General features: G+C 37.9%; 2 protein-coding genes across 10 annotated transcripts in view; both read right to left on the bottom strand.

Annotated features, from left to right (window-relative positions):
• The window catches only part of LOC5571277 (myocyte-specific enhancer factor 2), a 296,538-nt gene that overhangs the window by 233,970 nt on the left and 48,581 nt on the right, over positions 1-13,987 (bottom strand). The window lies entirely within an intron of this gene.
• Positions 11,560-12,536, bottom strand: LOC110675378. The gene is made up of 2 exons (XM_021840202.1): positions 11,997-12,536; positions 11,560-11,930 (listed from the first exon to the last, which is right to left on the bottom strand). The coding sequence occupies exons 1-2, from the start codon at positions 12,183-12,185 to the stop codon at positions 11,748-11,750; spliced, it is 372 nt and encodes a 123-aa protein (XP_021695894.1). The 5' UTR covers positions 12,186-12,536; the 3' UTR covers positions 11,560-11,747.

Genomic DNA, 13,987 nt, shown 5'->3' with positions numbered 1-13,987 from the left:
AGACAAACGGTGTTCGGCTAAACGGCGTTCGGCCAAATGGCCGGATACCCTGAAATGCATCGATATTACATCACAATTTGCGTCAGAAGTACTTCATTATTATTTTTTCTTAACTATGTTTAAAATCCTCGGATTATACAAAAATTATCTACGAAAAGTGTCTTCGAGAAAACCCCAAGGAATACTTTTCCTCTCAGAATCAGCATAGCGGTTAAAAAATCAATGGAATAACATTTAGCAAAATAACTGTGGAGAGGACATGAACTCGAGCAACAGCGAGGTTCTGACCATCAAATCAAGATATTGATTGTCAAAAAGAGATAACAGATCTGAAGATTTTATTCCTGAAAATTGAGCGAGACCCGCTAGAAATGTTCGAATTATTTTAAAAAAATAGGAAGGCATTTTTGAGAGTTTTGAAGGAATGCGGCAACATCAATGCTGCGAATTTTTCAAGCAATCCAGTAAAAATTTCTGAGAGATTTTCTGAAAGATTTGATGCAGGAATATTAGCTTAGCTTAGCTTAGCTTAGACTGACTACACATATCAATGGTTGCTATTCCGTGATTGACCGAAGTCAGTGAATATGCACAAAGAATCAACTAGAAGATCGGCTGGGATTGACCATAATCTTCTTCAGTGTGCATAATTCAGTGCCTCTATTTATACATGGTCAATAACGGCGCCGGCCACGTCCTTGCAGTCAGGTGGGATTGAGGGGAGGAATGTTAGTATGTAACTTTTGCTATTTGGAGATCGTGTTTTCCTCTGCATCTCCACAAAAGTTACTGGGAGGAATGGTTTTTAATGGGGAGGATCGTTGGGTCACAGGATTCACTTTGATAAGCGATTCGACCATGATCAACGATTATTTGTGAGATATAAACATACTTAGGAATATAATATTTTTAATTGACATGAAAAATTTTCAAATATGAGAAAATAATGTCGTTACTTGAAGTGACGAACCATTCAAAGTTTGTTGAACAAATAGCTAAAAGCCACATTTCTACAGCTGTTAAGATATTTTACTCAAATTGAAAAAAAAATCGGGACCATCGCATAATATTCTTATGCCGACACTTACAGTGGCGAACCATTCAAAGTCTTTTGAAAAAAATGAACGTTTTGCAAGTCTACACTTTTAGCACAGTCAAACAGACAGAACCATTCAAAGCATTTTTTTTATTTATAAAAATAAAGGTAAGGGATTTTATATAAAAAATATGAAACAAAAAGTTATGAAGTTATAGTTTGTTGAAAAATCATATTTGATTAAATGTGCGGTCATACATATTTTACAGATTTGAAAAAAAAGCATGAAACGAGCTCACCAATTGATTCTTCATCCTTGATTGAACAGCCACAACACACTTTCAGCTTCACTCGTTTGCTCGGCCATATAAAAGCACTCAGAAAAAAAGGGCACGCGACCCGAGGAAAAACAAACTAAAATTACTCGGGCTTTCTCCATGCACTCCAAAGAAAGCGCAACCCGAGACAAAAAAAAACTGACGACTTCTCGGGCTTTCTCGACGCACTGCCCGGCAGAAAAGAACGCGTCACCCGAGAGGGAAAAAACTGACGACTTCTAGGGCGTTCTCGACGCACTGCTCGGACTTTCTCGACGCACTCTGATTTGTTGAAGGAATCTAAAGAAAAACTTTAGGAGGAACCTCAAAGGAAAAGTTGGAAAAACTGTTGGTGAACTCTCTGAAGAATTTGTGGAAAGACATCTTGTACTTTTTTGAAGAAATTCTCAGTAATTCCAGAAAATCCTAAATAAATCAATAATGAACAACTGGATGGTATTTTAATCTAACATTTGTAAATTTTATGTAATAACTATGTCAGAGGTCTTCCAGGAGAAATGTTTAAAATAAATTCTAAAGTATTCTCTGGCGGGATCCTTCAAGAGATTTTTTATACAATTTGACAGAGATTCTTCGAAAATATTTCTAGCAAAATCAGAAAGCGAAACTACAGGAAAAATCTGTTGAATAATAACTACTAATCCCGGGAATGTAGTTCCGCAGAAATCCCAGGAGGAACTCAACAAAAAATGTGGAAATTGACAGAGAAATCTCTTAAAAGAACATGTTTGAATATTTGAAAAGTTCTTGGAAGAATCACAAGGGATATTCCTAGTAAGTTCTTTGGAAGAATTCTGGAAGGATTTTTTATTGGTTAGACAAAGAATGAATATTTTCCGTAGTGAAAATTGAAATTTACAAATATCAATGGTTTGCAGCGATATGAGACAAAATCACAAACAAATTAAACCAAGACATCGTTGTAGAATAAACGTCATAGAATTAGCTGCTATACACTACGCATTCGAGCGAATTTCCTCTCTTCCCTCTGATCAATACTTCATTTTTACGGATAGTCTCAGCTCAATAAGGGCTCTTCGTTCAATGAGGCCGAGAAAGCACTCCCCGTATTTCCTCCACAAAATACGATCCACTCTGAGTGCTCTTTCAAATCCTACATATACTATCACCTTGGTTTGGGTCCCTTTACATTGCTTGATTCAGGGAACAAGCGGACAAGGGATTCAGGGAAATCGGACAGTCTCGTCAAGGAAGGCGAAATTTATGACCGACAAATCGCCCTCAATGCTTTTTTCTCAATCGTTCGCCAGCACGCCTTGATCTCTTGGCAACGAAAATGAGATGGTGGAGACTTGGGAAGCTGGTTACATTCTATTATCCCACAGGTATTGAAGAAACCGTGGTTCAAGGGGTTGGACTAAAGTCGAGACGTTATTTCGGTAATGTGTCGACATATGACCAATCACTACTCACTGGGCTCGTACTTTTACAGATTGGGGCCTACAGACAGCAATCATGGCAGCAGTGGTGCGTGCAGGCTACCAAGATATCAACCATATATTATTGGAATGTAACGATCACGATATTACCAGATCTAATTTTTGTACTATCCTCAGGGCCAGAAAACCAGAAAAGGAAGACATTAGAGTTGTGCTAGGTAAGCGGGATCTCGGCTCTATGAGACTCGTTTATGAGTTTTTGAAGAGAATTGAAGTCGCTGTTTATTCCCTTCTCCCGTGTCGTTTCGCTGGTCGCCACGTTTCCTCCAAAAACGCCAGAAAACTATGCTTAACCCCATCCTTACGTACAACATTTGGTATTCCTAACCTCGACCAAACCGCGAGTTGTACGGTTCCCCAAAGTTAACATTAGACATTGAGACCACATAACAGAATTGTACTACAAATTCAAATGAGTATGGCTCCATTTTGCCTGATGGCGCTTGAGCTTGTAAATAAACGAATATGTAAAAACTCTTGTTAACATGCACAAAATTTTATGTAGAAATCCTTACGAAACCTCAGACAAAATCCCTAAAGAAATGTGTGTATGAATATTGAAAGGAATTACTCGAATATTTGTTGCAGCATTCCCTGGTGGAAAAACTTAACAATTTGTTTAAAGTATCAATTATAAATTTAATTTAAAGTTAACTCAAAAATCTTTGGAAAAGTCTGTTTGGCTTGCTGGACAATAGTTGGAGAAGTCTCTGGAGAAAATTCTTGGAGAAACGCCACGAGGAATCTCTGAACGATACTATTGACGAAACATCGAGAAATTAATGCAGGCAACTTTGAAAGATGTCCAAAAGGAATCAATGAAGTAATTTTTCGATTGGGTTGAAATATTTTCCAGAGGGATTTCCCAGGATAACCCTTCTAGAAAAATTCTTTTCATAATCGATAGGGGAAATTTTGAAGGGATCCCTGTAGAAATGGCATGAAGAACTGTTGGGTCTTCCACGGATGTTTAGATTTCTGTGATAATTTTGACATCCCTGCAAGCATAATTTCGCTGCGACATTTTGCCCCGTTTAGACTCAACGATTATCAGAGTCCAATGTATTGCGCACGAATCACATAATTGTGCACAGCATGGTTCGCTCAACTAGGTAGACTAACCGGTCAACTATGAAAAATCTGGAACAACCTGTTATGACAGGACCTTCCTTGTACCTATTCCCCATTACCCCAGATTCGACTGTGATAATAAGAAATTTTGGGTGAGTTTAAATGAACACTTTAAAAAATCAGCATAAGCACTCCTGGATTTTCTGGGAAAAGGACAAAGGATAGACTATTTAAAAATGAAAAAATCAGAAGCATTTTCTTTAAGGGGGTCAAATTCATAGTTGATAATTAGAAATTGGTTTACAATTGCATCGAAGGTTAGACAGATATATCACTTCGGATTATTTATCGGTATATTTCCGAAAAAAAAGTTCAACAGATGTAAAATGAACTATTTACGGTTTATTGAACACATTTATTCTTGCAAATAAATATCACCACCTGACTGGATGTTTAGCTATAGTAGTAAATTTCATCAAAACATGTCTCTGGATTGTTAGTTATAAATAATTAAATAGCTGTCACATAATTTAAAGCATCCTAAAACTAAACAACAACAAGCGCAACACTTTAAGGAGTGCACCGCATCTCCACTAAAACATCGCTCTGGAAAAAGTTCTTGTTGCCCGTATCTTCCACTAGTAGCGTCAGCATTTCGGTTGCGATAGCACCTCCGATAATACTTGCAGCAATTCCGCTCTTTGCGCCATACTGAGACTGCTGGGAGACCCTTATCCAATTGATGGCAGTTGTCTGTAAAGATTTGGACATGATAATCACTCACATAACTAAAAAGAATCTCCTTTTTTTGCTCCCTACGCTAATGAAATTGATCGTCTGCGGATCAGACATAAACATAGAAACATAATAAATCTTTGAGCTGTTTAGTGGAATACCTATAAGTAAATGAAAACCTAATTTACTACTATACCACTTAATTCTACTAGAGTTTGTATCCTTTGACAGATACGCGTATTTCAATTTCAACTGTAAGGCCGTCTTCAGTGTCGTGTATTAGATTCCACTTTCAAGTGTTATTAGTGTTAACAATAGATGAAAATAAATTTGCATTCGGAAATGTTGAATAATCTCGGTAAAAATGAATTGCCGACCAGAAAAACTGAAAACAGTTGAGTTTAAACTAAAAAGTTAAGTTTTTATGCTATTTAAAGTTTGAACATGAAGAAGCACAATTTTCTTTTGAAATTTGTCGTATGTGTTCTCAATTATCTGATATTACAAATGTATGTTTAATTTTGTTTTCCAATTCGAAACTAATTTAGAAATTGTGCTTTTGTCAACTTTTCAGAAAACTGGTCCTCTGTGAGCTTCAACACCACCACCACCACCAAAATTGATGGCAGCTGTGCGTTTCACTCGCCAAAACGTGCTCGCGACCGCCAAAAGTGGACCACTCCGAGAGGTTCCTGTTTTCGGCGCATATTTGTATGCCTGGGTGCTTTTATCGGCGCACTAAAGTCGTGCGCTATCAAAAAGTTTATTGCAGTCGAACGGTTCGATGGCGATGAAAGGCTTCCACCTCCCCCTGGGCCTTTTTCTTGTGTGCGCAAATTTTGCGGGCCCCCCTGTTCCCGAGACCCCCCTCTCCACTTGCAATTCATTTCGGTTGGGTGAGTCGCTTTTCGATTAAATTATACGCGAGACACGCGGGATGATTTGCTATCATGGGGACTGTGAACCAGGTTTATTACAGGGGCAGATCTAGGCCTAGCGGAAAGACTACGGCATGCTGTCTGCCGTTTGATAATGAAAACATTATCTTATTACGTAATATGTTGAATGAAATCCGCAATATACTAGCCATGAAATGTTGTTTTAAGGAATCAAAAGGTTTTAAACTGCTGACAAATTACGTCGAAAGAGATCTGCATACCAAATGAAGGAAAACCTGCTTCGAAGTGGATAGCTATACGATATTGGATTAATTTTAATTAAGTACTTTCACCCTAGATTTTTTTTTGTAATTATCAGCTAAATTTTGCAGGATTGAAGGTTTAACAACACAATATTTAAAGCTGAAAGCTTCAGCAAAAATGCTTTGTTATTGTTCAGGACAATTTGTTCAATTGTTCAGAAGAAATGGTGGCTGATCATCAGCGGTTTACTCGAATGATCAATTTGTCGGAATTTAGCCATTTTTTTAGTGTAAACCATCACCTCGAAAAACATAGCTGAATGTCTCGAACAACAATTTTAGTTTTACGAATTACTTCCAGGGTACTATAAATAAACGGTCAAGATGGCAAACTCTATAAGGGGCTAGGAAGTGTATAGTTAGGCCACAAAATTTAGCAAAATAACAACTAGGCCATAAAAGAAATTCCAAATTATTTTATGAAATAATACATCTTGAGAAATATTGGATGAACTTCGGCAGAAGAGAACTTCTTCAAGGATCTCTTAAATACTCTTGAAATAGTTGGAGAGGAGTGGAGTACTCTCAAGATATAAATTATAGCAAATAATTATTGTGAATACAAAATAAAACCCTGGTTACTTCCCTGGCTTCTCCAATTTCACTATATTTTTTAGCATTGGCGTAGGAACATTAAAAAGTTCTACAAAACTTTTTTTACGAATAGTTTTGTGAAGTTTTTGATGAACTCTTTCAGAAAAACGATTCCGGGTCATTTGGCCGAATGTCATTTGACCGAATGCCGTTTGGCCGAACACCATTTGGTCGAAAGGGTCATTTTACCGAATGCCATTTGACCCCATTTGGCCGAATGTCGTTTGGCCGAATGTCGTTTGGCCGAAATTGAAAATAATAGTGAACTACAATTAGCATGATTTTGTAATGAATTTCAAAGCTGAATTTCAAAGAACAGTTTATTCTTAAAGAAGGATGAAACATCATTGATATACAGCTCTTTAGTATTAGTTCAATGTCAATGATGAAAAAAGAACATTCTAAAAGTAGGCAATTATTCACTTCTCTGCTAGCAGTAATAGCTGCCAGCATAGGTTTTCGCATAGCATTTGTAGTCAACTTTTGACAGTTACTAAAACGGTTTACGGCTTATTCGTCTTTCTGTAGCATCGATTTGCTTCAATCCTTCTGATAATACTTAGTAAATTATTCAATTTCTAGCAAACACAAGTTTGGCTTTTCCTTAACGAAACCAGTACAAATTGAAAGAATAGCCTATGTTTAAAAAAGGAAAAATTCTTATGAAATTATCAAAAACATTCGTCCCGCCACATCATAAAGTTCAACAAGCTAACTATCAGATCAGTTATGGGGCCACACTTATGAGTCCTGCACATCAACGTTGGAATTTTTTTTTTGTTCTTGATTCGATCAAACGGCATTCGGGCAAACGACCCATTTGGCCAAATGACGTTCAGACAAACGGTGTTCGGCTAAACGGCGTTCGGCCAAATGGCCGGATACCCTGAAATGCATCGATATTACATCACAATTTGCGTCAGAAGTACTTCATTATTATTTTTTCTTAACTATGTTTAAAATCCTCGGATTATACAAAAATTATCTACGAAAAGTGTCTTCGAGAAAACCCCAAGGAATACTTTTCCTCTCAGAATCAGCATAGCGGTTAAAAAATCAATGGAATAACATTTAGCAAAATAACTGTGGAGAGGACATGAACTCGAGCAACAGCGAGGTTCTGACCATCAAATCAAGATATTGATTGTCAAAAAGAGATAACAGATCTGAAGATTTTATTCCTGAAAATTGAGCGAGACCCGCTAGAAATGTTCGAATTATTTTAAAAAAATAGGAAGGCATTTTTGAGAGTTTTGAAGGAATGCGGCAACATCAATGCTGCGAATTTTTCAAGCAATCCAGTAAAAATTTCTGAGAGATTTTCTGAAAGATTTGATGCAGGAATATTAGCTTAGCTTAGCTTAGCTTAGACTGACTACACATATCAATGGTTGCTATTCCGTGATTGACCGAAGTCAGTGAATATGCACAAAGAATCAACTAGAAGATCGGCTGGGATTGACCATAATCTTCTTCAGTGTGCATAATTCAGTGCCTCTATTTATACATGGTCAATAACGGCGCCGGCCACGTCCTTGCAGTCAGGTGGGATTGAGGGGAGGAATGTTAGTATGTAACTTTTGCTATTTGGAGATCGTGTTTTCCTCTGCATCTCCACAAAAGTTACTGGGAGGAATGGTTTTTAATGGGGAGGATCGTTGGGTCACAGGATTCACTTTGATAAGCGATTCGACCATGATCAACGATTATTTGTGAGATATAAACATACTTAGGAATATAATATTTTTAATTGACATGAAAAATTTTCAAATATGAGAAAATAATGTCGTTACTTGAAGTGACGAACCATTCAAAGTTTGTTGAACAAATAGCTAAAAGCCACATTTCTACAGCTGTTAAGATATTTTACTCAAATTGAAAAAAAAATCGGGACCATCGCATAATATTCTTATGCCGACACTTACAGTGGCGAACCATTCAAAGTCTTTTGAAAAAAATGAACGTTTTGCAAGTCTACACTTTTAGCACAGTCAAACAGACAGAACCATTCAAAGCATTTTTTTTATTTATAAAAATAAAGGTAAGGGATTTTATATAAAAAATATGAAACAAAAAGTTATGAAGTTATAGTTTGTTGAAAAATCATATTTGATTAAATGTGCGGTCATACATATTTTACAGATTTGAAAAAAAAGCATGAAACGAGCTCACCAATTGATTCTTCATCCTTGATTGAACAGCCACAACACACTTTCAGCTTCACTCGTTTGCTCGGCCATATAAAAGCACTCAGAAAAAAAGGGCACGCGACCCGAGGAAAAACAAACTAAAATTACTCGGGCTTTCTCCATGCACTCCAAAGAAAGCGCAACCCGAGACAAAAAAAAACTGACGACTTCTCGGGCTTTCTCGACGCACTGCCCGGCAGAAAAGAACGCGTCACCCGAGAGGGAAAAAACTGACGACTTCTAGGGCGTTCTCGACGCACTGCTCGGACTTTCTCGACGCACTCTGATTTGTTGAAGGAATCTAAAGAAAAACTTTAGGAGGAACCTCAAAGGAAAAGTTGGAAAAACTGTTGGTGAACTCTCTGAAGAATTTGTGGAAAGACATCTTGTACTTTTTTGAAGAAATTCTCAGTAATTCCAGAAAATCCTAAATAAATCAATAATGAACAACTGGATGGTATTTTAATCTAACATTTGTAAATTTTATGTAATAACTATGTCAGAGGTCTTCCAGGAGAAATGTTTAAAATAAATTCTAAAGTATTCTCTGGCGGGATCCTTCAAGAGATTTTTTATACAATTTGACAGAGATTCTTCGAAAATATTTCTAGCAAAATCAGAAAGCGAAACTACAGGAAAAATCTGTTGAATAATAACTACTAATCCCGGGAATGTAGTTCCGCAGAAATCCCAGGAGGAACTCAACAAAAAATGTGGAAATTGACAGAGAAATCTCTTAAAAGAACATGTTTGAATATTTGAAAAGTTCTTGGAAGAATCACAAGGGATATTCCTAGTAAGTTCTTTGGAAGAATTCTGGAAGGATTTTTTATTGGTTAGACAAAGAATGAATATTTTCCGTAGTGAAAATTGAAATTTACAAATATCAATGGTTTGCAGCGATATGAGACAAAATCACAAACAAATTAAACCAAGACATCGTTGTAGAATAAACGTCATAGAATTAGCTGCTATACACTACGCATTCGAGCGAATTTCCTCTCTTCCCTCTGATCAATACTTCATTTTTACGGATAGTCTCAGCTCAATAAGGGCTCTTCGTTCAATGAGGCCGAGAAAGCACTCCCCGTATTTCCTCCACAAAATACGATCCACTCTGAGTGCTCTTTCAAATCCTACATATACTATCACCTTGGTTTGGGTCCCTTTACATTGCTTGATTCAGGGAACAAGCGGACAAGGGATTCAGGGAAATCGGACAGTCTCGTCAAGGAAGGCGAAATTTATGACCGACAAATCGCCCTCAATGCTTTTTTCTCAATCGTTCGCCAGCACGCCTTGATCTCTTGGCAACGAAAATGAGATGGTGGAGACTTGGGAAGCTGGTTACATTCTATTATCCCACAGGTATTGAAGAAACCGTGGTTCAAGGGGTTGGACTAAAGTCGAGACGTTATTTCGGTAATGTGTCGACATATGACCAATCACTACTCACTGGGCTCGTACTTTTACAGATTGGGGCCTACAGACAGCAATCATGGCAGCAGTGGTGCGTGCAGGCTACCAAGATATCAACCATATATTATTGGAATGTAACGATCACGATATTACCAGATCTAATTTTTGTACTATCCTCAGGGCCAGAAAACCAGAAAAGGAAGACATTAGAGTTGTGCTAGGTAAGCGGGATCTCGGCTCTATGAGACTCGTTTATGAGTTTTTGAAGAGAATTGAAGTCGCTGTTTATTCCCTTCTCCCGTGTCGTTTCGCTGGTCGCCACGTTTCCTCCAAAAACGCCAGAAAACTATGCTTAACCCCATCCTTACGTACAACATTTGGTATTCCTAACCTCGACCAAACCGCGAGTTGTACGGTTCCCCAAAGTTAACATTAGACATTGAGACCACATAACAGAATTGTACTACAAATTCAAATGAGTATGGCTCCATTTTGCCTGATGGCGCTTGAGCTTGTAAATAAACGAATATGTAAAAACTCTTGTTAACATGCACAAAATTTTATGTAGAAATCCTTACGAAACCTCAGACAAAATCCCTAAAGAAATGTGTGTATGAATATTGAAAGGAATTACTCGAATATTTGTTGCAGCATTCCCTGGTGGAAAAACTTAACAATTTGTTTAAAGTATCAATTATAAATTTAATTTAAAGTTAACTCAAAAATCTTTGGAAAAGTCTGTTTGGCTTGCTGGACAATAGTTGGAGAAGTCTCTGGAGAAAATTCTTGGAGAAACGCCACGAGGAATCTCTGAACGATACTATTGACGAAACATCGAGAAATTAATGCAGGCAACTTTGAAAGATGTCCAAAAGGAATCAATGAAGTAATTTTTCGATTGGGTTGAAATATTTTCCAGAGGGATTTCCCAGGATAACCCTTCTAGAAAAATTCTTTTCATAATCGATAGGGGAAATTTTGAAGGGATCCCTGTAGAAATGGCATGAAGAACTGTTGGGTCTTCCACGGATGTTTAGATTTCTGTGATAATTTTGACATCCCTGCAAGCATAATTTCGCTGCGACATTTTGCCCCGTTTAGACTCAACGATTATCAGAGTCCAATGTATTGCGCACGAATCACATAATTGTGCACAGCATGGTTCGCTCAACTAGGTAGACTAACCGGTCAACTATGAAAAATCTGGAACAACCTGTTATGACAGGACCTTCCTTGTACCTATTCCCCATTACCCCAGATTCGACTGTGATAATAAGAAATTTTGGGTGAGTTTAAATGAACACTTTAAAAAATCAGCATAAGCACTCCTGGATTTTCTGGGAAAAGGACAAAGGATAGACTATTTAAAAATGAAAAAATCAGAAGCATTTTCTTTAAGGGGGTCAAATTCATAGTTGATAATTAGAAATTGGTTTACAATTGCATCGAAGGTTAGACAGATATATCACTTCGGATTATTTATCGGTATATTTCCGAAAAAAAAGTTCAACAGATGTAAAATGAACTATTTACGGTTTATTGAACACATTTATTCTTGCAAATAAATATCACCACCTGACTGGATGTTTAGCTATAGTAGTAAATTTCATCAAAACATGTCTCTGGATTGTTAGTTATAAATAATTAAATAGCTGTCACATAATTTAAAGCATCCTAAAACTAAACAACAACAAGCGCAACACTTTAAGGAGTGCACCGCATCTCCACTAAAACATCGCTCTGGAAAAAGTTCTTGTTGCCCGTATCTTCCACTAGTAGCGTCAGCATTTCGGTTGCGATAGCACCTCCGATAATACTTGCAGCAATTCCGCTCTTTGCGCCATACTGAGACTGCTGGGAGACCCTTATCCAATTGATGGCAGTTGTCTGTAAAGATTTGGACATGATAATCACTCACATAACTAAAAAGAATCTCCTTTTTTTGCTCCCTACGCTAATGAAATTGATCGTCTGCGGATCAGACTGGAACTTGAAGATCTTCCTGGTCAGGCAAGTTTCGTCGGCGGCTGCGAAAGTTCCAATCGTTACGATTTGATTTCCACCGTTATTCGCTCGGAGAGATTCGACCCCCACAATGGACAGCACCACAATCACCAGCACAATTCCTTGCCAAACGTTCATTTTTGCGACGAATTTTCGGGACTAACTGAACGGCTCGGCGCTGGGTCCGATGCATTTTATAGGCTTTTGCAAAAGGGCCAAATTCTCGGCGCAATAAAATGCTCGGTTCCGGTTTTTTTTTTTCGGAAAGTAGAAAGTAAGGGAGACTCCGAATTGCGAATTCCTTTCTCCCCGCAATGGGAAAATGCAATAAGCATCACTGTTAATTGCATCCCAAAATGTAGGATCGGGTCAGAACTGTAAAACGGAGTGGGTTTGGACGTCGATTCGGATCTGTTCTTCGGTACAGAAGACTATCAATGTTTAAGACGTTTTCTTTCAGTTAAACACTTCACTCAAAACACGATTGGAACATTCTAGGAAAATTCTTTTTTGAATTTGATCGGTAAGATTTTTATTATCCGAGAGGAAAATAGTAGCTGGAGATTTACAAATAACCGATCGAGCCATATAATTCCAGAGTCACCTCACCGTACAGTAATGCACTTGCATGTCATTGCCGAAACCAGTTGACGCCGCATCAGCAGAAGACGGTGGAAAAAGCCGAACAGAACGACGGAGTCGATAAAGTGACTACCAGGTCAATGGACCAAAACAAGTGTTCAGTATCTCGTTTTTTGAATCAAGATTTTTGTCGCAAATCATGGGTTTTTGGTCTATATATAATCAGTTATTTGTAAAGAACTATGACTGTAAAATACAATGCTATTAGCTTGTATGTTTCAGGTATAATTTTTTAACTGATTGAGGTGAAACAGCTTAGAATCTATTTCCAATATTGTACTAAACTTTGAAGGCATTAATCTCGCAAAGGAAATCCAACAGTAGTGTACTTCTTATTTTGGCATTGTGCACTAACAAAAAGCTCAAAATAAGAAGAACAGGAACTTTGTACTACTATTTCTTCAGTTTTGTGTCTTTGGTCTTTGGATTCTGAGACGTTTCACCTTAAGCTTTGAAGCCATACTGATCCCAGGCTTTGCCACTACACGTAATTCCGACAGGTTTGAGTCCGCGTCTACAAAGCAAAGCCATGCTGAAGGTGTCTGGGTTCGATTCCCGGTCGGTCCAAGACCTTTTTCTAATGGAAATTTCTTTGACTTCCCTGGGCATAGAGTATTATCGTATCTGCCACACGATATACGAATGCGGAAATGGCAACTTTGGCAAAGAAAGCTCTCTCAGTTAATAACTGTAGAAGTGCTCATTGAACACTAAGCTGTCCCAGTGAGGACGTAAAGCAAAGAAGAAGAAGAATGCGCTGCTACTTTTTTTGTTTGTAAAAGATGTCGCGATTTTTCGAAACAAATATTTTGCGAACGAATTTGATTAACCCTCGAAGTCCCGAGACAGCCCTTTCATTTTCAATCGACTGGTGCTCAGAAGCAAATAAGCTTAATGGAATGCGATTCTGAGCTTCATCCATGTTTGTTTCCTGGTTCACCGGAAGTGGCCTAAGACTCCGGTGATTGTCTGTTCATCTGGCTGATGTATTAGTACATGCAGAAGCATATTCTTACAGCAATGCTGAGGGTTGTTCCAGAGTATTGAATGGTCGCATGTCTAGTTTTGCCTATCATCTATGTTTATTCCTGATTTACCGGAAGTGACATCAGAATCCGTTCATTGTCTGGTAATCTTAGTGTCAATTCATGCAAGGGCAATGTTCCAGCAGCTACGCTGAGGTTATTTCATGTAGTATGAGCAGTCACATGCTTAGTGTCAAGCGTCATCTATATTTGTCTGCTGGCTCGCCGGAAGTGACCTTACAATCCAGCTTTGGCCATACGGTAGAATTGATA

Source organism: Aedes aegypti, chromosome 2 (genome assembly GCF_002204515.2).
Source record: "Aedes aegypti strain LVP_AGWG chromosome 2, AaegL5.0 Primary Assembly, whole genome shotgun sequence".
NCBI lineage: Eukaryota > Metazoa > Arthropoda > Insecta > Diptera > Culicidae > Aedes > Aedes aegypti.
This window is presented reverse-complemented; position numbering and strand designations above follow the sequence as displayed.